At 42.7% G+C, this 25,127-nt stretch overlaps 1 protein-coding gene across 3 annotated transcripts in view; it reads left to right on the forward strand.

Moving 5' to 3' along the window:
* The window catches only part of STRADB (STE20 related adaptor beta), a 34,705-nt gene that overhangs the window by 3,938 nt on the left and 5,640 nt on the right, over positions 1 to 25,127 (forward strand). For all 3 annotated transcript variants that reach the window (XM_026647675.2, XM_026647674.2, XM_024200394.3), the window contains 8 exons: positions 6,267 to 6,322; positions 7,248 to 7,328; positions 16,151 to 16,250; positions 17,108 to 17,229; positions 17,712 to 17,820; positions 18,316 to 18,439; positions 21,197 to 21,368; positions 21,923 to 22,027. In XM_026647675.2, the coding sequence (XP_026503460.1) occupies positions 6,311 to 6,322; positions 7,248 to 7,328; positions 16,151 to 16,250; positions 17,108 to 17,229; positions 17,712 to 17,820; positions 18,316 to 18,439; positions 21,197 to 21,368; positions 21,923 to 22,027 (825 nt within the window). In that variant the 5' untranslated portion in view covers positions 6,267 to 6,310. The remainder of the gene's footprint in view (positions 1 to 6,266; positions 6,323 to 7,247; positions 7,329 to 16,150; positions 16,251 to 17,107; positions 17,230 to 17,711; positions 17,821 to 18,315; positions 18,440 to 21,196; positions 21,369 to 21,922; positions 22,028 to 25,127) is intronic.

Raw genomic sequence — 25,127 nt, forward strand, 5'->3', positions numbered from 1 at the left:
TTGGATATTAGGAAAAACTATTTCACTGGGAGGGTGGTGAAGCACTGGAATGGGTTATCTAGGGAGGTGGTGGAATCTCCATCCTTAGAGGTTTTTAAGGCCCGTCTTGACAAAGCCCTGGCTGGGATGATTTAGTTGGGGATTGGTCCTACTTTGAGCAGAGGGTTGGACTAGATGACCTCCTGAGGTCTCTTCCAACCCTAATCTTCTATGATTAATTTCTCTCTAAGTGGTCTCGGTGCCAGTAGATGGGACAGAGCACCACACCCAGGAGCTGTGTGGGTTACACAAGCGCTGCCACCTCTCCCAGCGTATAGTCAGAGAGATTAGGGGCCTACTTTTCAGAGGTGCCAAGCACCCACAACATGAGATGGAGTTGTGTGTGGTGGGTCAGCATCTTTGAGAATCAGGCCCCAGGTGACTTGCCTAAAGTCCCAAAGGAAATCTGTGACAGAACACTAAAACTCAGATTTCCCACGCAGGATTTTATGGTTAAGGCAATCCTTCTTCCAGATTTCAGCTACATCTGTCACAGTTTAATTAGCTGAGTCCAAGAGAAAATGAGAGTCTATCAGATGTGCTTATAAAAAACCTCCTGGCTATTTGGGTTTGGAGGGGTTTCTGTAAGCGTGTTGGCAGTGCTGTCTTTCACAAATTGTCCCACCATTTGGCCAGGCTAAATTTAATAAAGTTTCTTGAAGTAATAAATTCATGGACTTCTAAATGTTTGTTTATTTATTGTTGTTCACATCTGAGTTAAATCCTATGTCTATTTTTTATTATACTTAACTATGCATTGCAGGCACTTGTGTACACTCAATCTGTAAATGGTAACTTCAGGAGTTTGCCTGGAGGAAAGCCAGAAGTTTGTGACATAAACAGAAAGATCAATGCTTTCCCTTCTAGCAGCAAACAGACATAGCCAGGTAGAAGGGTGGGGGTAGACAGCAAAACAATTTTATGTTTCTCATTAATCATCTGATGTCAAAATATCTTGCCAGGTGAATTTAAATAGACAAAGATAACAGAAACAAAGCAGCAATCAGTCTGAAATCCCCTGGCTTGCTTGGCCAAAGGAAAGTTTTGGGGTTTCCCCCTCACTGTTGCCTATAAAATCATCCTACGCTCAGTATCACTGCTGCTTTAAAGTTTGGAATTAAGATGCAGTAGCAAAAATAAAAGTGGCTTATGTTTTAAAATTTGGGAGTATGGTATAGTCTCTAATTATATCCTCTCACTGAATTTCAGTTTAGGTTGCCCTGCCAGAAAGTGCATCTCTAACTCAGTGGGGGTGTAATTTTATTCAAGTCAGTGGAGTTTCATTGGGTATAAACTTGGCCCAGTGTGCTTTGAAAAGAAAATGTGAATCACAGGGATGACTAAGTACAGCCCTCTGTCAATGATACTGTTGCTGAGGAAACTGATAAATGGGGTTTAACAATGGCAACTGGAAGATGATCCTCCTTTAAGATGCTTCATGGGAGTAGATCTTACATGTGCTCTGATACACCTCTACCTCGATATAACGCTGTCCTCGGGAGCCAAAAAATCTTACCGCGTTATAGGTGAAACCGCGTTATATTGAACTTGCTTTGATCCACCGGAGTGTGCAGCCCCGCCCCCCCGGAGCGCTGCTTTACTGCTTTATATCCGAATTCGTGTTATATCGGGTCACGTTATATCGAGGTAGCAGTGTACTTCAGATCACAGAGGTTTGGTTCTTATTTAAAAAACAAAACAACCCCCCTCAAAATAACTGAGGACTGTTGATGTCATCCTAAATGTCAAAATAATCAATGAGCTATAGCCCACTGTTGTTGGTGGTAATGGGTTACAATAGGCTGTGCACATTCAGAGCCTTTACAGGTACTGGGTTTCCCAAAGGCATCCTCTTAGATGGAGATGTCACTTCATCACTCCCTTGACATGTGAAACCTGGGAGAAGTGTGTTAATCCATTTGCTTACCACTCCTGTACAATCCACAGGTTTAGAACAACAAATGCTAGATAGCAAAACAAAAATAAAATGAGAGATTTGGAAATGGGGTGCTGGAATAGGGGAGCAAGGCCCCTATCACTTTTAGAAGTGGGAGGGCTATGCCATGGTTTGGGTGCCAGTGGCCCCCCACTTTTAGGAAGCTTCTGTTACTCTTGTTTGGAAATATAGACTATAGTGACATGATCCACAAAGTATTCCTGAACAGAGGAAAATGCTGAGAATTATAAAAGTGCAAAAAGAATTAATAGGAAGATATTCCTTACATAGCTTTACCTGCTTGGCAAACTTGCATTATAGGTAGATGTATTAACTTTGTACTTTTATTGTACCTCTGTAATAAACTTACTTTAACAATTAAGATAGGTCCTAATGACTATATTTCACAAATACATTCTCCTATTGTGGTTTCATGTTGTAAACCACAGAGTTTATTTCTGATAGAATAGAATAGCATATATTTTTCCCAACTAGGAGAGGAAGGATGATCCAGGGGTTAGTATGCTGGTCTGGGACTTGGGAGATATGGATTCAACTCCCTGCTCTGCCACAGATTTCTTGTGTGACCTTGGGTACATCACTTAGTTTCTCTCTCTACTTCCATTCCTCATTTATAAAATGGGATAATAGCACTTAGCTACCTCCACAAGGATGTTGAGGATGAAGATATTAAAGATAGTGAGGTGCTCAGATACTATGGTAATGGGGGCCATATAAGTACCTTAAAAAAGTTTGACCAAATTAAATATCATATATATAATAAAAACAAAGACCCTGATAAACTGAGTAGTTAGCTGATATATTTTGTGTTTCTCCAACACTTTTACTAATGGTGGGTTGCTTTGCTAAGGGTTATTCCTGCATATGATTAAAACATAATCATGTCGGTAATATTTTATTTCAAGCCTGACAACCAAGGAGAACAAAACAAACTGCGAAGAGTTACAAAGGGATCTCACAAAACTGGATGACTAGGCAACAAAATGGCAGAAGAAATTCAGTGTTGATAAGTGCAAAGTAATGCATATTGGAAAACATAATCTCAACTAGACATACAAATGATGGGTCTAAACTAGCTGTTACCACTTAAAAAAGAAATCTTGGAGTCACTGGATAGTTCTCTGAAAACATCTGCTCAGTGTGCAGCGGGAGTAAAAAAAAACCTAACACAATGTTAGGAACCAATAGGAAAGGGATAGATAAGACAGAAAATATCATAATACCACTAAATAAATCTATAGTACACCCACACCTTGAATATGGTGTGCAGTTCTGGTTGCCCCATCTCAGAAAAGATATATTAGAATTGAAAAAAGTATAGAGAAGAGCAACAAAAATGATTAAAGGTATGGAACAGCTTCCACGTGAGGAGAGATTAAAAAGATGAGGACTGTTCAGCTTGGAAAAGAGACAACAAAGGGGATATGAGAGAGGTCTATAAAATCATGAATGGTGTGGTGAAAGTGAATAGGGAAGTGTTATTTACCCCTTCATATAACAAAAGAACCTGGGGTCAGCCAATGAAATTAACAGGCAGCAGGTTTACAACAAACATAAGGAAGTACTTCTTCACACAACACACAGTTGATCAGTGGAACTTGTTGCTGGGGAATGTTGCGAAGGCCAAAAGTATAACTGGGTTCAAAAGAAGTTAGATAAGTTCATGGAGGATAGGTCTATCAATCAAAGGACCGACTCCTTAGATGCTCCAGGGCTGGAGCACCCACATAAAAAAGTTAGCAGGTACTTACCACCTACTGGCAGGCAGCTCTGCTCCCTCCCCCCCACTCCTGCCGGTTGGCAGCCCCGCTGATCAACTCCTCCTCCTCCCTCCCAGCACCTCCTGCATACCGCGATCAGCTGTTTCACAGCATGCAAGAGGCGCCGGAAGAGGGAGGAGCAAGGACAGGGCACGCTCAGGGGAGGGAACAGAACTGGGTGGGAAGGAGTGGGGCAGCGCAGCGCCTGGAGTGGAGGCGGGAAGGGATGGGGTGGGGGCAGGGCCTGGGGGGTTGAGCACCCCCCAGGCCCATAGGAAGCCAGCTCCTATGCCATCAATGGCTATTAGCCAAGATGGTCAGGGATGCAACCCCATGTTCTGGGTGTCCCTAAACCTCTGACTGCCAGAAGCTGGGACTGGATGACATGGGATGGATCATTTCATAATTGCCCTGTTCTGTTCATTCTCTCTGAAGCATCTGGCACTGGCCCTTGTCGCAAGACAGGATACTGGGCTAGAAGGACCATTGGTCTGACTCAGTATGGCCATTAATTTGTTCTTAAGGTCAAGGAGAAAATGTATAAATCTCTATTAGAGCAAAGGGTTGATCAAAGGAAAACAAACCACAGCAGATGATCCATTCTAAAAAAACTGGAGTGGGAGGAGGAGCAGCTCTTGAGCTTGGAGTAGGGAACAAAATTAGGATCACAGTAGTGAGAATGGGGATATGTCAAAGATGCACTCCATCATGCATGATTCCAAATGTTCTTTATTAGATCAATTTCAACTTGGCCGGGAGGGATCTGTAGAAATAATTAGCATGTAGATGATAAAATAGTGGCATCTCACTGTAAGTGTTTCTGGAAAAATTAGAGGATTTACCAAAAAATCCTCATCTGTTTCAAGGATACTCACGATTATTTCTTTGGTGCCGTTTTGAAAATCTCTCATTGGATCTGATCTAATGCTATAAATTCAAGAGCCAATGTTTGGTGGTTAGTGATAATTTTGGAGGGAAAATGAGCCGGTAACTAGAAATTAGATTATGATCTTTCAAGCAATCTCCACCTGATTTTTTAAAAAAATATTTGTTTAGGACATTTTAACAGGTTTACAAATCCTTGCCAAGTATGTATCAGGGACAAACACAATAATTATAACAGTGAGCTTTTGTTTAGAGAAACATACAGTAATAGATAATCAACAGCTCTCGCTATGCAATGGGGTGTTACCACACTACAGAATGAGCATCTTTATACTACATGACATGCTGTTTCTCTGTACCCAATTACACATCAGAATGGAACTACATATTCTAGTAGGCCAATGGTCAGCAACTTGGCTAAGGATAACAGAAGGGTAGAAAAATAACATTTGCTAAAGTCATTCTACTACTCCCACTGTGCAATTCATCAACTTGAATAGGTTTCAGATGGAGATGGTATAATTGTACTTCTGTTTTTTCATGTTTTCAGATTTTTCAAAGAACTCCAATAGCCTAATTTTTTTTCTGGGCACGAGAGTTGGTGGTGAATGCTGAATTTCCTTTTAAATTATGATGTCTTTTAGCCTAAAGTAGTAGGGGTACAGTGACGTGATTGTATACCTGCCTGGGATGCCCTTTTTTCTAACGGGGTCTAACAGCAGTTTTATCCTTTCCGTTAACTTCTGAAATGCAATTTTGCTTGCTTTTCTTGAGTGCAAGCTCCACTGTCTGTAGCTGGAACTTGATTAGCACAGCTATGCTCCTTTCTATTGGAATAACAGTGTGGTTTTCTTCCCTACACACTGTCAATAATCCATGAATCCATTCCTTCTATTTCAGTGCCTCTGTTCTTGTAGTTGATTTGTAGGTAACCAATCTACCTGTTCAAAGAGTGACTCCAAATACATGAGTTAGAAGGGGGGGAACTGCTTATAGGATGAGGTTGCCTATATGATACAAATTAATATGTCTGACCAGTGCCACCCACTATAAACTGTTTAAGACTAGTGTCCAGAAACTTCGGTGAGAGTAGGCAAGTCACTCGCAGCCATGCTATAAGCTTTCACCATTATGTACTTACTGACAGAATTAGTAGCAGAGGAGGATGCTTTGGTGACACTTATGTAAAATGTTGGACTTTCCATAGTTTGTGACTAAGAGGAGAGACTGATATTTAGATTGGGATTTTGTTGCAATATTGGGTCATGGGTTGACATAAGAACAGCTATACTAGGTCAGACCAATGGTCCATCTAGTCCAGTATCCTGTCTTCTGACAGTGGCCAATGCCAGGTGCTTCAGAGGGAATGAACAGAACAGGTCATCATCAAGGGATCCATCCCCTGTTGCCCATTCCCAGCATCTGGCAAACAGAGGATAGGAACACTTCTAATAGCCATTGATGGACCTATCTTCCATTAACTTATCTAGTTATTTTTTTTTGAACCCTGTTATAGTCTTGGCCTTCACAACATCCTCTGGCAAAGAGTTCCACAGGTTGACTGTGCGTTTTGTGAAGAAATACTTCTTTTTTCCATTGATATTACTGTAATATTTTATTTTTAGGATAAATGGGTGTGCATGACCTTTACCTGAAGTAAAGCAGTTCCATGTCTTGTTTGGTAAGTCTACATTTAATATGGTTTATTTTATGTCATAGTTTTTGACAGTTGCACCTTGCAATTCAATCACGTATCATGAAATAAAACTTCTGGTGAAATTTCTTGCTATTTGCTGAGGGAAAACTCCATTCAAGGGATTCTAACAGTAAACAATAACAAATTCCTAATGTAGATGCTAGCAAAGGGTTCAGGAGAGTGTGAGTTTCTCTTCTAGCACCACAGAATAGTTCAGAGAGCTGATTAGCCTGTTGGTGCTCACTCTTATTAGAGTGGGACTCATTAATATTAAAATTAAATTAAGAAAAACCTTAAACAGCTTTGGAATTTTATACAGTGTATTCCTCCACTATGAAAGGAAGGTCCTAGTAGAAGAGAAAAATGGCATGGAAGAGGGCAAGTGCATTGGGCCCTTAAGTGCTACTGTTCTCAGGGGGACTCTTCCACCCTCTCTGTTCCTGGTTTACTTATGTCAAGAGACTATCTGACACAGTGGTTCCAAACTGTGGGGCATGGAAGAACGTTGGGGGGTTGTGGCGGGGCCCAGGCCAGTCCTCCCGGGGAGTGGGGAAGGAGTGCCACCCAGCCTCACTCTGCCCCCAGCTCCGCTCCCGGCCCGAACCGCAGCCCCAGCTGCAGCTCTGGCTCCAAGTGGGGCCCTGCCTTGGCTCTCCACCGTGGCTGTAGCCCCTCTCCTAGCCCCGGCTCCTGGGGCAGGGAAAACCAGGTAAGAGGGGGAGCATCAGCAAAAAAGTTTGGGGACCACTGCACTAAAATGATGTGCACAAGGATTCTTTTTGATGAGGCCCTGGATAACTGGAACATAGCTTTGGGTAACGTCTCCTCTCCCCCCTCCCCCGGTAATACTCTATTGATTACAGTACGTCCATTGCAGTTCATTTACTGATACAGTACTATGTATTTCAAGGATTGTTCCTGTATTCTGCGGACAACAGTTGAATCAATCAGACAAGAAAAGCAATCAGAAAATAGCATCCATCAATACTTGGTAAGAAGAAATCCAAATTGATTTAAGAGTTAACCTGCAAAATTAAATGGAAAAATGTAAGGCTGAGAAATATCAAGCACTGTACATCAGGAATTTCCAAAGATTAAGCTTACTATGGCAATGTTAACTTGGCAAGGTTGTGGGTAGAATATGTAGTATTTTCTATTCAAATTTTTCTTACATCTAAACCCAAATGCATTACTCTTCAATCTGTACTAGAAAAATTCTGAATGGACAATGTCGCCAAGTCTCATACTGTGATAGAAAAAAATGGTTACTCACCTTCTCATAACTGTTGTTCATGTCCATTCCAATCAGGTGTGTACGCACGTATGTGCATGGTAGCCAGAAGATTTTCCAATATCAGCATCTGTCAGGTCAGTCTGGGCACCCCTTGGAGTCGCGCCTTTATGGCACTCAATATAGAGCCCTTCCGACCCGCCACCCCCTCAGTTCCTTCTTGCCGGCTACTCCGACAGAGGGGTAGAAGGGTGGGTATTGGAATGGACATGAACAACACATCTCGAAGAACAACAGTTACGACAAAGTGAGTAACCATTTTTCTTCTTCGAGTGCTTGTTCGTTCCAATCAGGTGACTCACAAGCCCAGATTCAGGAGGTGGGGTCAGAGTCATCCACTGATTGGAGCACCGCTCTTCCAAAGGCTGCATCGTCGCTGGCCTGCTGGGTGATAGCGTAGTGTGCGGTGAAAGTGTGTATGGAGGACCACGTCATTGCTCTGCAGGTTTTCTGAGTGGGATCCTGCTCCAGGAACGCCGTTGAAGAGGCCTGAGCCCTGGTGGAGTGATCGAAGGAGCAGGCACCCCTGCCAGGTTGTAGCACTCCCGGATGCAGGATGTGATCCACAACAAAATTCGTTGGGAAGAGGCAGGAAGACCTTTCATTCTGTCTGCCACTGCCACGAATAACTGCACCGAGTTTTGGAATAGTTTCGTTCTCTCGATGTAGAAGGCTAGCACTCTGCAGACATCCAATGAGTGAAGTCTTTGCTCCCTGCCGCTTGAGTGCGACTTAGGATAGATGGAAGATTGAGTTCACGATGTCCAGGTGAAGGAACCACTCATGGCCGTGGGACAACCTGCTGAGATGGTCCGCCAACTTGTTCTGTACTCCAGGGAGGTATGATGCTTGCAGGTGTATTGAGTGGTCTACACAAAAGTCCCACAGCGTGATAGCTTCCTGGTACAGGGGAGAGGACATGCACTCCCATTTGTTGATATAAAACATTGCTGTGGTGTTGTCTGTCATCACTGATACACATCTCCCTGCTGGGTGTGCTTGGAAAGTCTGGCATGCCAGGCGCACCGCTCTCAGCTCTCTGACATTGATGAGGAGAGCGAGATCCGCCTGAGACCAGAGGCTGTGTGTTCTGACGTCTCCCAAATGTGCCCCCAAGCCCAAGTCTGACACATCCGTCGCTAGCGAGAGGGATGGCTGAGGGCTGGTGAAAGGGACCCCTGCACATACTACCTGCGGGTTGAGCCACCACAGGAGGGAGTTGAGTATCGGGCAAGGCAGGGTTACAATCCTGTCCAAACTGTCCCGGCCTGGCTGATACACTGACACCAGCCATGACTGAAGAGGTCGAAGTCTGAGTTTGGCATGCTATACTGTGTAGGTACAGGCTGCCATGTGTCCTAGAAGTTTCAGGCAGTACCATGCTGTGGTGGTGGGGAACTGTCTGAGACCTCGAATAATGTCACCCATGGCTCGAAATCTCACTTCTGTAAGGAATGCCCTGGCATATGTTGAGTCCAGTACCACCTCTACAAATTCTATCCTCTGAACCAGGGACAGCGTTGATTTACCCTCATTCAGTAGCAGGCTCAGTTTGTCAAAAGAAGCTCTTATGAAGGCGACTTGTGTCTCTACTTGAGTTCTGGATCGGCCCTTGATCAGCCAGTCGTCGAGGTATGGGAACACCTGTACCTGTCGCCTGCGCAGGAATGCAGCCACGACTGCCATGCACTTGGTGAATACCCGAGGTGCCGCTGACAGGCCGAACAGGAGGACTGTGAACTGGTAGCAGGTGTTGTTCACCACACACCTGTGGGACTGAGTTATTGTTATGTGAAAGTACGCGTTCTTCAAATCAAGGGCGGCATACCAGTCTCCTGGATCCAGTGAAGGGATGATGGAGGCCAAAAAGACCATGTGGAACTTGGGCTTCTTCATGAACTTGTTGAGTTCTCGCAAGTCTAGGATGGGCCTGAGCCCACCTTTGGCTTTCGGTACAAGGACATACCGAGAATAGAAACCATTGCCCTTCTGCTCGAGGGATCTCTTCCACTGCCCCTAGCGAAAGGAGCGAGTGCACCTCCTGTATAAGGAGTTGCTCATGAGAGGGATCCCTGAAGAGGGACGGGGTAGGAGGGTGGGAGAGCTCAGAATTGGATGGAGTATCCCCTCTCTACTGTGTGGAGCACCCAGTGGTCTGAAGTGATACGGGATGAAGCACGGTAGAAAGGGGACAATCGGGACGAAAGATAAGGTGGGGTAAATCCAGTTTTTGTTCTGCTGTGCTGTCCTTGGCCGCACCTTCAAAAGGCCTGTTTTAGGCCGGAAGATGGCTTGGATTGGCTAGAGCCCTGGCCTGATGACAGGTGTGGCCTTTTCCTGCCACTCCTGTTCTTCCTCCGGGAACTGTCCTGATGGTTCTGTTGGTAGAAGTATGGGGGAGGTTGTGGTCTAAAATACGTCTGCTGCATAGCAGATGTATGAAGGTCCTATGATTTGAGAGTGGCTCTCGAGTCCTTTAGGCTATGCAGCCTTATGTCTGTTTTCTCGGAAAAGAGAGCCAAACCCTCAATTGGGAGGTCCTGAATAGTCTGTTAGACCTCATACAGCAGGCCCGAGACCTGGAACCAGGAGCCCCTTCTCAGGGCTATGCCCGTAGCCATCACGCGGGTAGCTGCAATCCGCCCATGGAATAGACCTTTCTCCTGTAAAGTTTGAGTCCTTTTTGCCTCCTGATTCTTCAGGGAGGATCCCTAGAAGCCCTGGTGTTCACGTTGGTTGACAGCATCAACAACGAGAGAATCAGGTTGGGGATGGGTATACAAATACTTGTAGCCCCTGGACGGCACAAAGTAGCGTCTGTCGTTGCACTTAGCCGTAGGGGGCAATGCGGCTGGGGTCTGCCACAAAGTTTTTGTGGTGTCAGAGATGGTTTTTGTAAGAGGCAGGGCAATATGTGCAGGTCCAGGGGGGTAAGGATGTCTACCATTGGATCTGTGTACTCCACTACCTCCTCCATCAGAATGCCCAGGCCCTGGGCAACCCGCCGCAGCAATTGCTGTAGGACCCTCCTGTCTTCCAGGGCTCGGGCTGTAGCCATGCCCACCAGCGCCTCATCTGGTGAGGATGAGGAAGAGACCCCCGTAAGGGGTGGCTGCTCCCTTCCTCCCACACACAAGGGGTCCCGCGGCACCTGGATTTCTTGGGCCAGTGCCGACCCGGATGGTATCGCGCCCCTCAGTGTCGGGACTGCATACGGTGACACCGCTGCCGAAAGTGTCATCGGTGCCGAGGCCATCATTGACACCAGAATTGCAGACTGTGCCAGGGCCGTCATCAGTGTTGGAGACGTCAGAGCCAAAACAACTGGGGCCAGTGCAGGCCATGCTGGAGGCGTCGGGATGGTGGTGCTGGGTGGCAATGGGGCTACCCCTGATCCTGCCAATGATGCTGGGGTTGGAGATCGACAGGGCACCATGGCGGGCTTTCCGCTTGAAAGTGCATGGAGAGCGACCAGTGCTGGCGACCTGTCCTATCTAGGAGGGGAGAACAGTGCCGTGAAATGGAGCAGTTCTTGGGCTGCCTCGAATGCCTCCGGAGTTGAAGGGAGGTGCAGCTCCCAGCTTGGCCTCGGCGAATGAGGAGGGTCCAGACTCAACCGCCCTTCCACGCTGGCAGAAGTCGACACGACTGTCACCAGTGGTAGAGCAGAAGTAGTGTGGCCCAACTTGGGTCTCACAACGGCTGGCTCCTTAGGCCTAGCTGGGGAAGCACGACCTCTCTCCGGCCTCCTCTTCTTCTTCTGCGGCACCAGCGATTGAGAACGGTGCCTGCGTGCTGCATTTGAGCCACGAGTGGAGCCGGGACGGTGCCATGAGTCCTTGTCCTTACTCGGCCCCGGTGCTCTTGCTGACGGTGCCGGAGCGCTCCGCGCTGAAGAAGAGGAACTCGGCAGGGTCCGTTGACCTGGGGTCGGACGGGTGGCGGAGTGCAGCCAGGCCCTCTCAGAGATCCAGAGAGGCCCAGGCCACTTCCAGCTTTTGAGTCCCCTAGCCATAATAAAATAAAAAATAATGACACATGAAAACAAAATAAGGCACCAAAATAGAGTGAGACATAATTTGAATATTATTTTATTTAACAAATGCTTTTCTAGCCTTTTTCTGTGCAAATGCACTAATTATTGAGGGAAAATCTAGCTTTTGTGCAATGTCACAGTTGATATTAAGCATGGCAAGCCCATTCAAACGCTCTTGTCCCATAGTTGAACGGTGATAGTTCTTTACCTGCTTCAACACATTGAAGGTGCGTTCACCTGAAGCCACTGATGCAGGCAAACTGACAAAAATACACAATGCAATTGTGATATTAGGAAACAACCCAGAGAGTCCAAGTTCAAGTATTTCTTGAAGCAATTCCTTTGGCTTGCAATCCAATTTAAAGTTTGTGGAATACATTCGTTTGAGGAAGATGACCTCGTCACTGAGCTCTTTTGAGATTTCTTTGTTGTACTGTTGCTCAAATTGTTCAGCTGCAGAAAGTAGATCTTCATTACTCAGGCTATTGAACTGCCAGAGAAACCCAAAAAGGGTACAAATTAATCACAGTGACTCAAATCGACGTGTAAGACCTGATTGAATAGACTCAATGGTGACAAGGAAGACATTGACCCTATAATTCTGCTGGGCATCGGATTCAGTAGGTAAGTTGCGATTGGTGGAGAACTCAGATGAAATGCCAATATTCTGTGCTACTAATTTGGACTTAGTCAGCATCGCATCCCGTTGTTAATGAATCCGTTGAATGTCATTGATAAGACTTTTGATGTTATCCCTCTCAACATCAAGTGTAGCATTGCATGCTTCAATTACCAGATTAGTTTGCTGGATCATTGTAAGTAGCTTCATCCACAAAGATGACATCAGAATGCATTCAAATTTGGACATGTGCTTCTGAATAGCCTGAAGTTCAGTTTGAGCCTGTGCAGTGAGATTGAGAGATTCAAGCTCCTTTAAAACCTTTCTGACTGAATTCAAATGCTGCGCAACTGGTTGAACACCATCGATCTGTGCAGACAATCTAATTTTGTACATCCCATGCAGTGGAACAGGAAGATATTGCTTCAGAATTTCCCACCTTTGTGGACTACTACTGAAGAGATTGTACATTTGCTGAACAGTTCCAAAGTAAGTAATTGCCTCCTTCCATGATTCAGCACAGTCAACACCTACAAGGTTTAGGTGTGATTTCCACAGCTGGAGAAAAAACAGTTTGAATTATGCTCAAGCAGAACTGCTTCTACACCTTTGTACTTCCCAGCCATATTAGATCCATTGTCATAGGCTTGACCAATGCAGACTTGAAAATCTAACTTAAAACCTTCTAGAATTGCTAGTACTTGAGCAGCAATTTCTTTTCCAGTTTTGCTCATGAAATTATCAAACAAAATAAACCTTTCTTCAATTGAAAATTTTGAGCTGTCTATAATCTTAACATATCGAATAACCATAGTAGTCTGTTCCTTGTGAGAACAATCTGGAGTAGCATCAACAATGATTGAAAAATACTTGGCATTTCAAATCTCATCAAGAATTGTTGTTTGTACGAATGACCCACATAGCTCAATAAACTCGTTTTGTATGCGCGTGGAGAGATAATGGACTTGCATGCGCTTTTGACTCTCTTGCAATTCTCGAACACGTTTAACATGCTCTGATAAAAGTGGGTTATATTTGCTGAGGAGCTCAACTATGCCTAGAAAGTTTCCATTTGCACGATCACCAATACATTGACTGGAACCAAAAAAGCCAATCCCCACTCAGAAAGAAAAAGGATGACATTCAGGATGCACTCAAGAAGTTTTTTCCAGTTATTAGTTTCTGTAGAGAGTTCAGTCAAGAGTAAATTCTCAACTGAACTTTCAGCTGATGCTGCCCTACTGGCTGATTTCCATGCAACATAGTTTTCTTTGTGTGACGTTGAACTCTCATGTAAAGGTATTCGGTCTTTCAACTTCCTCCAACCTCTGTTGATGCTCCATCCTGATTGAACAGAGAGAACTGATGCATTTGCAGCGCTTTTGTTCAAAATGAAGCAGGGTGAACAGTACAGAGATTGTTTCTCCGTACTCCAACATAACCAGTCTCTTGTGCAGGTCTCACCATTTGGAAGAGTTTTTGTCAGCAGACGAGTAGGGAAAGCATGATTATCAGCATCTCGTGGAATGTTACTTGGAATTTCAAAACAACTAATTTGAAGAAAAGATTGCATTTGAGCAGCATTGCTCGTCACTAATTCCAATGTCAGTTACAGTCAAACCTGTAGTACTCATGAATTGCTCTTGCTGCGTAAGATCTACATCTTCCTGTTGCTGTTGAGTTTCTTGATCGTACACAGGATCTTCTGCTGCATCTGGTACTGTTGGCACATCTCCTTCTTGACTACTATCCTCATGTTCAGGTATTGGCATTGAAATATCACCTGATGCAGTTGCGGAGTTTTCATTATCTGTGCTATTATTTGTTGGGTAAGGTGTTTTCTCCAGTGGTTTGAGAAATGAAGTTATTGGTTTTGAGCTCTTAGCTGCTGCTTCACTCAGTTGTTTTCGCCTCTCTTGCTTGCACCACTTTCAAAGCTCCTCTTCATAGTGATCTATCTGATCGATTTACACCTGAAATGTTCTAAAGTAAATATGTAGCCTATCCACACTTGAAATAGTCTGCTGTAAATAAATAGCCTATCTACACTTGAAATCTTCTACTGTAAACATGTACACAAATGCTGAATGGTACACAAATGCTGAAAATACTTAAAATGAAGGAATACTAATTAAGAGCATAAAATGAAACAGTCAGGTTATTATCCTTATCACTGAATCAAAACTCAAGCATGCAAGGTATAATATAACAGGCTGAGCTGAAGACAAAGGGATGACATATATATAGTAAACACAGACACGGATACAGACAGAGGGATAATGTCCAAAAATTTCAAATGTATGCAGGGCCGGCTCCAGGGTTTTGGCCGCCCCAAGCAGCCAAAACAAAAAAAAACAAAAAAAAAGCCGCGATCGCGATCTGCGGCGGCAATTCGGCGGGAGGTCCTTCACTCCCAGGCGGAGTGAGGGACCGTCCGCCGAATTGCCGCCGAATACCTGGAACTGCCGCCCCTGTCCGGAACGGCTGCCCCAAGCACCTGCTTGAGAAGCTGGTGCCTGGAGCCGGCCCTGAATGTATGTCCTCACAAATTTTCACCTTGAATCTGGGCCTATAGACTATAAAAGCCTATGATGATGGCCAAGCTACCAAGCTAGGGCTCAACCAACCAACCAGTCACCTCTTTTAGCTACCATATGAAGATAATAATGAGGAATTCTCACACAAATAATTCCTTAGTCAACTAGACGTAAAACTATAAAGACACTGAAATGTAACAATTCTCTGCCTTTCAACACAAACTTGATGCAGCACCAGCCACAAGTAGTGGTTTGTTTATATAATCAGCTGATCTGAGAGGACATGTTCATCACGGTCTAATCTTGTGCCATCAGAACAGATATATTTTTATTAATATTTATGAACATTTTTAACTCTTTAATATGAAAAAATCTTTATCAGTTAACAAAAAAATTGTCTTTTACCAAATCACATCTCTTATTTGCTTAAATTTGCAGCTCTAAGCTGAGAGAGTGCATCACATTTTGGTCCTATACGGATGCATATAAAAACAAGTTGCGAAACTTATCAAATGCCAAAAAATTAACAAGTGTCTAAATTTGAGACCCCCTTTGAGCTTGAGGCCCAGGCCAAATGGCCCTCCTGGCCCTCCCACTGATTGTCCCTGAGTGCAGCCTTCATTAACAGGACCTTCAGGCGCTGGTCTCTATCCTTTTAATGTCCTGGGCCGAAAGGTCTTGCAGATGGCACAACGATCCTTCTGATGACTCTCTCCTAAACACTTCAAACATGAAGTGTGAGGATCGCTTCTGGGCATACACTTGCTGCAGGCTTCGCAGGCCTTTGAGGCCTGGAGATCCCGGCATGCCCTGGCATCGAGAGAGCTTAGGAGGGGAAACCCATGCCCCAAAGGAAACTTAATCTAACACTGAGGGCTACTAACTAGTTAATTAACCTACAGAGCTAATGAAAACTATGTATATAGACTGCTAAATGTACTTGCCGAGACAAGAGCACAGGGAAGTTCCAGCTAACCATCACTGGAGGCAAGAAGTAACTAAGGGGATGGCGGGTCGGCAGGGCTCTATATTGAGCACCATAAAGGCGCAATTCCAGGGGGCACCCAGATCGACCCGACGTATGCTGCTATGGGAAAATCTTCCGGCTACTGTGCACGTGCACACTCCTGATTGGAATGGACATGAACAAGCACTCAAAGAAGAACCTTAATTTCTTGAATCTCAAAAATTGAGTGCTTGATTTTTTCTCCCCACACATTTGCACTAGTGCGTATTTATTTATTTTTACATATACTCACACACACACACACAGACACACACACACACAAATGTGTGTACCAATATTAAACACTAATCCTTTTACTACTAGGCAGATGAACCCGAGTTATCCTGGATTCATCCATATGGAAGAGATGAAACGGTACTTTGTTCTTCTGACATCTCCCATTATGAACTCCAGGTGGAAATAGGTATTCTAATTCTATGCTGAAATATGCTTTGTCCATACAAGATTTTTCCTGCAAATGGCCATGCTTTATATATATTTAAAAAAAAAATCCCATGAGGGGAAAAACTAGAAGCTGAGAAAACATGTATTCTCCTTGTTATAGAGCCACCCAAAACTATTTTAGGATCTCTCTAAATGTTTGCACCCTTCTTGACCTCTAATCTTAGCTGATTATTTTTCTAGTGTTGTGAATTTCACTTAATGTTTAAAAAAATACAGTAGAAATTCACAAAGATACACAAAAACCTGCCTGAATTTGAAATCTCTATTCCAACTAGGAGAAGAGATTTTCTGCTCATCTTGCTGCTAATATTTTTTTTAATAAGTGACCACTCTACATTGGTTACATTGATTGTAAATATAGTAGAGAGCAAATCAGCATTGCGGTTCTGGTGGCTGTGGCACTTGACAGTTTTTTATCAGTCAACAGGTGTGGTAGATGGTCCTAAATATGGCTGTACTGCATCACTATGTTTAGAATGAGTGCCAGTGGTGGTAGTTCTTTAAGTTGGACATCAGCAAAGTAGTCAGCATTTGTAAGACACTTTATTGGTCCTGAGAAGTAAGACTTGTTTAAACAATTTTGATTAGACTAAACAGAAGCAACAACCATGACTTGACTAGTTTTCTGGCTGATGTTACATGTAAGCATGCACTGTTAACTGCACCCTTAAAGCCATAGATTCACTGCAGTCAGCAGCAGTCTGTTAGAATTCTAGGACTGTTTGACTACTTAGTGATGAAGCAATGTTGTGGGTTCTTTTTAAAACTACCTTTTATAATGTTAATGAAAGACAGTTGGCTTGCTTCTGGTTACAGGAAGAGGATTCAACAATTTAACTTCGATCTACCTTGCCCGACACACGCCTACAGGAATGCTTGTGGCTGTAAGGATCACAGACTTAGAAAGCTGCTCTGAAGAACATTTGAAAGCTTTACAGGTAAAACAGTGGGACTTATATAGATGTCTGACACAGAAACTATAATGTATGTGAGTATATGCAGTTAACCAGTACCAGAGACAGCCGTGTTATATGAACTTGTGCAAACTAAATTAAGTGGCTTCTTGATAAGGTACTAGAGAATAAACTGAAGTCTTCTGCCATACAACAATTTCTAGTCATGCAGGAATCCCAGTTTGAAACACAAACTCTATACTCTTCACTAGAATAAGGGGCTCGGAATTAATAATAAACAAACAGCAGTTCAGATAGACATTGAAAGCTTCAACAATTTGTTTGAATTTCCATTGCAGGATGTGCAAAGCATCTGCAATTTACATAGTGGGACTCCAAACTTGTTAGCTAGTAGAACTGCATTTACAAAATTGACTTTTTTAAAGTTACTGAGGACCTGTGTAGTTAAGGTTTTTGTCAAGATAATTATCTTCCAATAACTTACTCACTTTTGTTTAATTCTCTAGAATGAGGTGGTGCTATCCCACTTTTTCCAGCACCCCAACATACTGACACTTTGGACAGTGTTTACTACTGGCAGCTGGCTTTGGGTCATCTCTCCGTTCATGGCCTACAGTAAGAATTGTAACTACAACTTGGGAAAAAGCTTACTGAATTAACTCTGGATTAGATAGCTCAGTCCCTAACACCAGGCTTGTGGCTATGGAAGAGCACGAGACAGAGCAATTCTATATTTCCTTTCAGCATCTCTTCTCTTGTAGAGCTTGGATGTGTCCTAGTTCCTCTGTGCCAGACTTAAGAATTTTGCTTCTCCTAGAAGGCAGTGTGGATTAGCTATAGGGGTGAAACAGCCGGTTTCCAGTTCATGGAAACATGACTTAGGATGTGGTAGGCTTCATTATGATCTTTTAATCACTTGCTTTCAGTGATATACTCTGAGGTGACTTTCTTCCTCAGCAGTTGCCTCCCTGTATAAGTCATTGTAAAGAGAGAACAATGTTTCTTTTAGGGGGTACATGAACAGTGGAGAGAGTGCTGTGTTTTAGTAGGAATAAAGATTTATCACTAACAAGACCTGAATGCTTATCGTGATTTTTTTTTTCTTTTCAGATTCAGCTAGTCACCTACTGAGGACTTACTTCCCTGAAGGAATGAGTGAAGCTTTGATAGGAAACATTCTGTTTGGTGCAGTTAGAGGGTTAAATTATATGCACCAAAATGGCTACATTCACAGGTATGAGACAATTAATACCATAGATAAGAAGTTATAGCAACACACAAGCTTCCAAACTGAAGCTACTCATTAGTCTATTCAGTTTACCAGAAGCCTATGCCTGATTGCTTTAGAGGAAAGTGAGCTCCCTTTCAACACCCATTTCTCTTGTTACTCACAAATTGTTCAGCGCTGTGGAGTAGACACACGTCCTTCTCTGAGCATTTTCTTGGTTTGATACCCTCCAGGCTCTCTGGCATAGCTAGTTTAGCTGAAGATACTACTTTTGTTCCTATAAAATGTCTAATCACTTTTGAGCCTTCCTGCCACAATGACTTTCTGCAGCAGTACATTGCAGAGGTTGAACTATAATGCTTTGTAAATAACTTCCCTTTATCCATTCTAAATGTGTTGCTATTCAATTTAATTGTTCTTTTACAGGGGGCTGGATGAATGGGAGCACTTGCTTGGTCATCTTTTAATGTTTATACAGTGCTTTGGAGATGTAAAGCACTCTAAGTTTTCAGTAGTGTTATGGAGTTTGTTGCTAAATTGTATAATCAGTTGCTTGACCACACTTTTGTTTGTTATGAAATATAATCAAGAGTCCAAATAACCATTGTCAGGTTTATTAATATAGTACAGGAAAATATGTTCTATACAATGCTAGTCTCCAAAGGACAGTCCTGTGCAGCAATATTACACATTCACCTTACACAGAAGGTGTGCTCCCCAAAGTTACATCCCTGAAGTCATCTTTTTATAACTTACTTGTCTACCAGAAAAAGGAACTGTATACTTCACCTGCAACTGTATTGAATTAATCAGCTTTTTATCTTGTTTGTTTCTGGTACCATGGTGTATCCTGTTATCTCTTGTTCTGAACCCATGCATTCCAGGTATTAAAGAGTGTAAAGACACCTCCTAGGCTTGTAGCAGGATAAATAGGTCTCTGAGGGTAACTCCCTTTCTGTTGCTATGACAAAACAATTAAATGTCCGGATACTGACAGTTTTCCTATCTTTGTAAGCCAAAGTTTACTTCAGCTAATGCAAGCTATTATGGAATACTTAGCATAAGTGAACAGAATTATAATAAAGGTACAGGCCAATTTGGGCTATATAACTGCTATATTAATGCTTAATATTATGTATACTGAAATGCTTGGAACATATATTGTGGGTAGTATTATCAACATAATATATATGTATGCTAGCTAGTGTATATTAGTCAACAGGTTGCAGCATTGACTTCCTAGTTATGGTTATAACAGCTTTCTAATCTTAAAAAAAAAGACACTTGAAACCTAACTCCAAAGTTTCCTAAAAAACTTCATTTGTTCAAAATTTTCGTATGGCTTCTAATAAGAGGAGGATTCATAGTGAAAGCATTTTTGAGCTATGGAACTCCAAAAAGATTGTTCACTTTTCCCAAAGACTTCTAAAAAGCCTGAACTTCTCTTAACATCTTATTTTTAAAAGTAACAGCTTTGTCCAGAAGCTCCACATTTGTTTTATACTAGTCCTGACTATTTAATATCAGACTTCATGGTTTATAGTGGAAGTCAAGTTTCCAACACAAATTCTTACTTCCAAGAACAGTCTGGTCTTAAGCAAACTTCTTGTTGGTTCTTTAACTTGAAGCTTCTATCAAATTGTGAATTTACCAGAAATTTGAAGTGGCACAATGATGCTGCTTCAAAACTGGAAATATGTTTACCATAAACCAAAAATAGGGCCTTATTAGGAAGTTACAGATTTAAAAATAAGGCAAGTCTTGAGATGCATAGGAATAATTCAAAAACAAACCTTAATTTGGACTTCATCTCCTTTTTCACCTCAGCCTGTAGACCAGAAACTTTATATTTCTGCCAACCCTTTACATATCCAACATCCATTCTTCTGTATCTATTCTCTTATACAGTGTTCACTGTATCTGACATGCAAATCACTGAACACTAGCTAAAGACCCAACCCTGCTCTAGAGATAACAGCATCTTGTATCTTAACTCTGGAATAGAGTTCAGAGAATGTCTCCTTCCCCATCCCCCCAAATCCATTATAAACCAATTATTCCACATTGACCTCCTCTCTATGCAGATGCCCCAATATATGTACCTCATTTTTTCTTGTATAACTCTGTGGATGCACCTTTACCCCCATTCACTGTACTCGTTGACTGCAGGTGCCAGAGTACCATATTCACTGACACAGACAGAGGACCTATGTATACTTTACATACATTCTGGCTTGACTATCTCCTCCATTAGGGAGTATTTGACTACAAATAAAACTGACTATTGGGGAGAATTTAATTTGTTGTATTAGAATACCTGTATGCCAGTGTATGTGAATGCTAATGGAGACATAGTTATGGTGGCAGGCAGAACCTTAGCTTTGATATCTACCTTTTCAAATAGTGTTTCAAAACTCTTTCAGTGAGGCACCGTGGGTGTGTGTGTACTCAAAAAAAAATTTTGTTTGGGGGCGGGGATTTTATATACAGGAAAAACTCCAATTTTTAGAATGAACACCATATAAAGGCTTCAGATTGCAAAGTCAGGGTTTTTTAACCATGCATTTTGGATAAGAGATTGTGTTTATACAGTTTCTCTTCACCCATCTTTAACATGCGTCTCAGTCGGCTATAGCATGATGACGTGGTCAGGCTATCTCAGAAATATTTTATAAATATATGGCAGGCTTTCTACTGTAGTAATAAGTAACATTCATTTGAGTGATTTTTTTTTTTTTACTACATTTTATCACTTTGTTTCAGGAATATGAAAGCTAGCCACATTCTGATTTCAGGGGATGGTCTGGTTTCTCTGTCTGGCTTAAATCATCTCTACAGTTTAGTTAACAATGGACAGAGGTCAAAGGTTGTGTATGATTTTCCCCATTTTAGTACTTCAGTACTTCCTTGGCTGAGTCCTGAGCTACTAAGACAGGTCAGTATAAACCAGTTAATTTTGCCTTGAGTCTCTGGATATGGCTGTTTCCTTTTTTTAAAGTTTGTACTTAGTAGTTTCCTTTTTTTAAAGTTTGTGAAAGAGCCATAAAGGCGATATATTTGCAACTTCCAAACTAGATTGTGTACAACTTGTTTAGGAACCTTAAAATAAATTGTGGCTTTATGGTGGACCCACGTAGCTTAATGTCTTTACCTCTTGCCTGTTTGGTACAAAGGTTCTAAAGGACGTGATCTTAATGGACACATTTTTTTCCCATGGAAACCTGCAAATAATTGCATTGACTTAACTCTCTCTTCTGTACAAATATCAACTATGAAATCTATTAACAAGAGCTGTGTGCATTAAATCATTCTTACACTCAGAGGGCCCAATCTTATATAAGCAGCTCACCCACAACTTGTTGGCTATGGAATATTAGGATTGGGTCCTGAAACTGTATTATATCTACAGTATATTTGCATATGCATATTTTTGCAGTACATATTCAGTAGTTCCCAGTGTGTTGATATAATGCTTTTTCTCTCCCACAGGATTTGTATGGGTATAATGTGAAGTCTGACATTTACAGTGTGGGGATAACAGCATGTGAATTAGCCAATGGATATGTACCATTTCAGGATATACCTCGTGCAAAGGTAAAACATTAAATACTCCTAAATCCTTCTCAAAACTTCATTCACAGGACTATTTTTCTCTTACAGATACTGCCTAATAATAAAGTTACTACGAAATATATTAAAGGGTGGCACTTTTTCTTTTTTTTTTAAATTTAAAACATACATGCTGCTTCCTAGGGCAAAGGAGCTTCCAACTCCTGTTTTTTCTGAAAGGTCCTATTACAAAAACTCTGTCCCTGGATCCTGACCAGAGTACAGCCACTACCACAATTTTATGGGCCCTAGGCCAGTGTTTCTCAAATGCGACCACCATGGCTGCATGTGGCCACCAGGGGCTTTTCTTGCGGCTACAGCCTCCTGAGCTGTTATGTGGAGGGGAAGGGGGAACAAAGTCACGAGTGGCCCCTCCCTGTTGCTTCTGGATGCACCGTCTTGGTGTTGATTACTGGGGTGCCAGCAGGGGTTGAGCCCTGTCCCCCCTTTGGAAACACCTGGGGCACAGTGCTGGAGAACCAGGCAGCTGGTGAGTTCCCCACCTTCCCAGGGGCTGCTGGGCTCAGGCTTGGGGCTTCAGTCCTGGAGTGGCAGGGCAGTGGGGTAGCAGGTTCTGGCCACAGGGCTTCGTGCTCCAGCTCCCCACTGCCTCCCACCCACCCCCATTGTTCCTGGCCCCTGCTGTCTTCCCCGCCCACCCATCCAGAGCTTTATTTGTTCCGAGGCTTGACAGGTCTGAGTAAGTCTGTTGTGAAAAGCAATACTTGTATGTTTGTTAATATCACTTTTCACAACAGACTATCTAGGGAAAAAAATTATAATGATTTGGACATATATATGTGCATATTTATTTGTTTTTCCTAAAGCTAATTAAGTATTTTAGGAAAAAGTGTGAGAGTGGCCAACAGCAAGAGTTGGTGGCCGCACTCTGCGGACCCTTGCCCGAGGCACACACCTGTGTGACACACTTCTGAAAGAAGGAACCACCTGTCCAACTGCCTAGCCCCTCTGAGCACAATGATGACTCTTTGGATTCCCCCATACTTACACGCCCTTTTCCAGAAGCAGTTCACACACACTCACACATTTGCTCTTTTTCAATACTAAATCATACAAAGCCAAGATGAGTAGATCATACAAAACAAACATCTTAACTACAATGCCACTTTCTAGCTCACCCTTCCCCTGGGAGTCCTTAGGGACCATTGATATCCAGGAAGGCACGGTACAGGTTGAACCTCTCTAGTTTGGCACCCTCGGAACCTGACCAGTGCCGAACCAGAGAATTTGCCAAACCATGGGAGGTCAATATTGTAGTGAGCGAGTCTCTTTTTATTTTTATCTCGCTGAGGCAAATAAATGGAACGCTTGCAACACCACCTAGCCAAGGCTTACCGACTCTCTTCATAACAAAAGTGTTAGAGTAGTTACACAATTTTACTCTATCGACACAAGGAAATATGTAGATAAAGCATAAAAACATAAAATAATATGAAAAAGAAAGATGATAATACAGGTAAATCTATAATTTACTCACCTAAAATGCTGCCTGAATTCCGCTTCCAAAGTGATGTGACAAGAACTGCTAACTCAAATTACATTCGAGTTACATCTGGGGTCTCTGCTGTAGGTATATCTGGGGTAGATTAAGTGGAGATAACAGGATTTTCGACTGTAGAGTGCTGCTCCCCGCTGCGCGCCTTTAACCAATCTTCCAGCTTGTCTTGTCTTATGTATTTTGGTTTTTCTTTAATGAGTTTTTCTCATATCATGTAGAGCGACATGATCTCTTGCTCAGAAATGAAATGTCTTTGCTCCAGTCCTCCTATTAAATTTGTTGCCAACTGAATCCATTTATCTATAGCATTTTTTTCTGAACATCCTCATCATCTTCATCACCATCACCGGCTTCTTCGTTATCTTTGTTTTTTCCCTGCTGTACTATTTGCACAATTTCTTCATCCGTCATTTGAGTAGCAATTGGTGCATCTTTGTTGACTTCCATCCAGTCTAGTAAATTTTCCTCTCCCAAATCCCTGGCCAGCTCAACCACTACAGGGTGGGACATACCGCTGGCATAGTCCATTAACTCACTAACAATTTTTTGGTTTTCAGACACTTGAAATCCAGTGAACTCGGATTCGTCATTGACGTCAGGACTGTCCTCTAACATTAGGGTTGGCAACAATTTGTGCCATCCATTCTTCTGAGTAGATGGAGTTACTCTTTCCCAGGCTCTAGCTAGTGTCCAAATCATATCCTTGAGGTTAAATTCTTTCCTAAATGTTGTCAAACTCGTCCTATCATTAAGCGATACTAGCAATTGGTGCATAAACTCGGACCTGTACATATACTTCAGGGATCGTAAGGTACCCTGATCACAAGGCTGAATCAGTGAGGTACAGTTTGGGGGTAAATACAGTCCCACCACATTATCTTTGACAAGCAGCTCTGCGTTAGGGTGGTCAGAGCAATTGTTGAGAATCAGCACAATTTGGCACGTCGGATCCAGACCTACCGAGGTGCAATGGGCTCTTGCCTCCAGTACAAAATATTTCTCAAACCACTCGAGACATAGATTAGTCGTTATCCATCCCTTTTGTTGCCATGATATATCACTGGGAATTTTTTCACCCCTTTGAATGCCCTTGGGTTCATACTTTTCCCAATAACCATGAGCTTGCATTTGTGTGTGCCTGCTGCGTTGCTATAACCAAAGACAGTTATCCTGTTCTTTGACTCCTTCGTACCAGATGGTGGCCCCTTTGCATCAGTAGCCAATGGGTTTTTTTAGGCATACAGTGCCAATAAAGAGCAGTTTAATCGGCATTGTATACCCCCCCCCCCCCGCAGCGGATAACTTCTCATTTGCAACTAACTGTGCAAATTCGTCAACGTACTTAGCGGTAGCTTCCGTATCTGCACTTCTTTTTTCACCGCACACATGACATAGACTAATGCCATGCCAGTTTTTAAATTTCTGAAGCCATCCTTGCAAATAGTCACACTCATGCTGCTGGTTAAGTTCTTTGTGGAATATTTTTGCTTGTGCCATCATCATCTCACCTGAAATGCTAACACCTTTGTTCCTATGAAGCTTGAACCAATGTATAAGCGCACTAAA

The sequence above is a fragment of the Terrapene carolina genome, unplaced genomic scaffold, assembly GCF_002925995.2.
Source record: "Terrapene carolina triunguis isolate 2854851 unplaced genomic scaffold, T_m_triunguis-2.0 Scaffold62, whole genome shotgun sequence".
Classification (NCBI taxonomy): domain Eukaryota; kingdom Metazoa; phylum Chordata; order Testudines; family Emydidae; genus Terrapene; species Terrapene triunguis.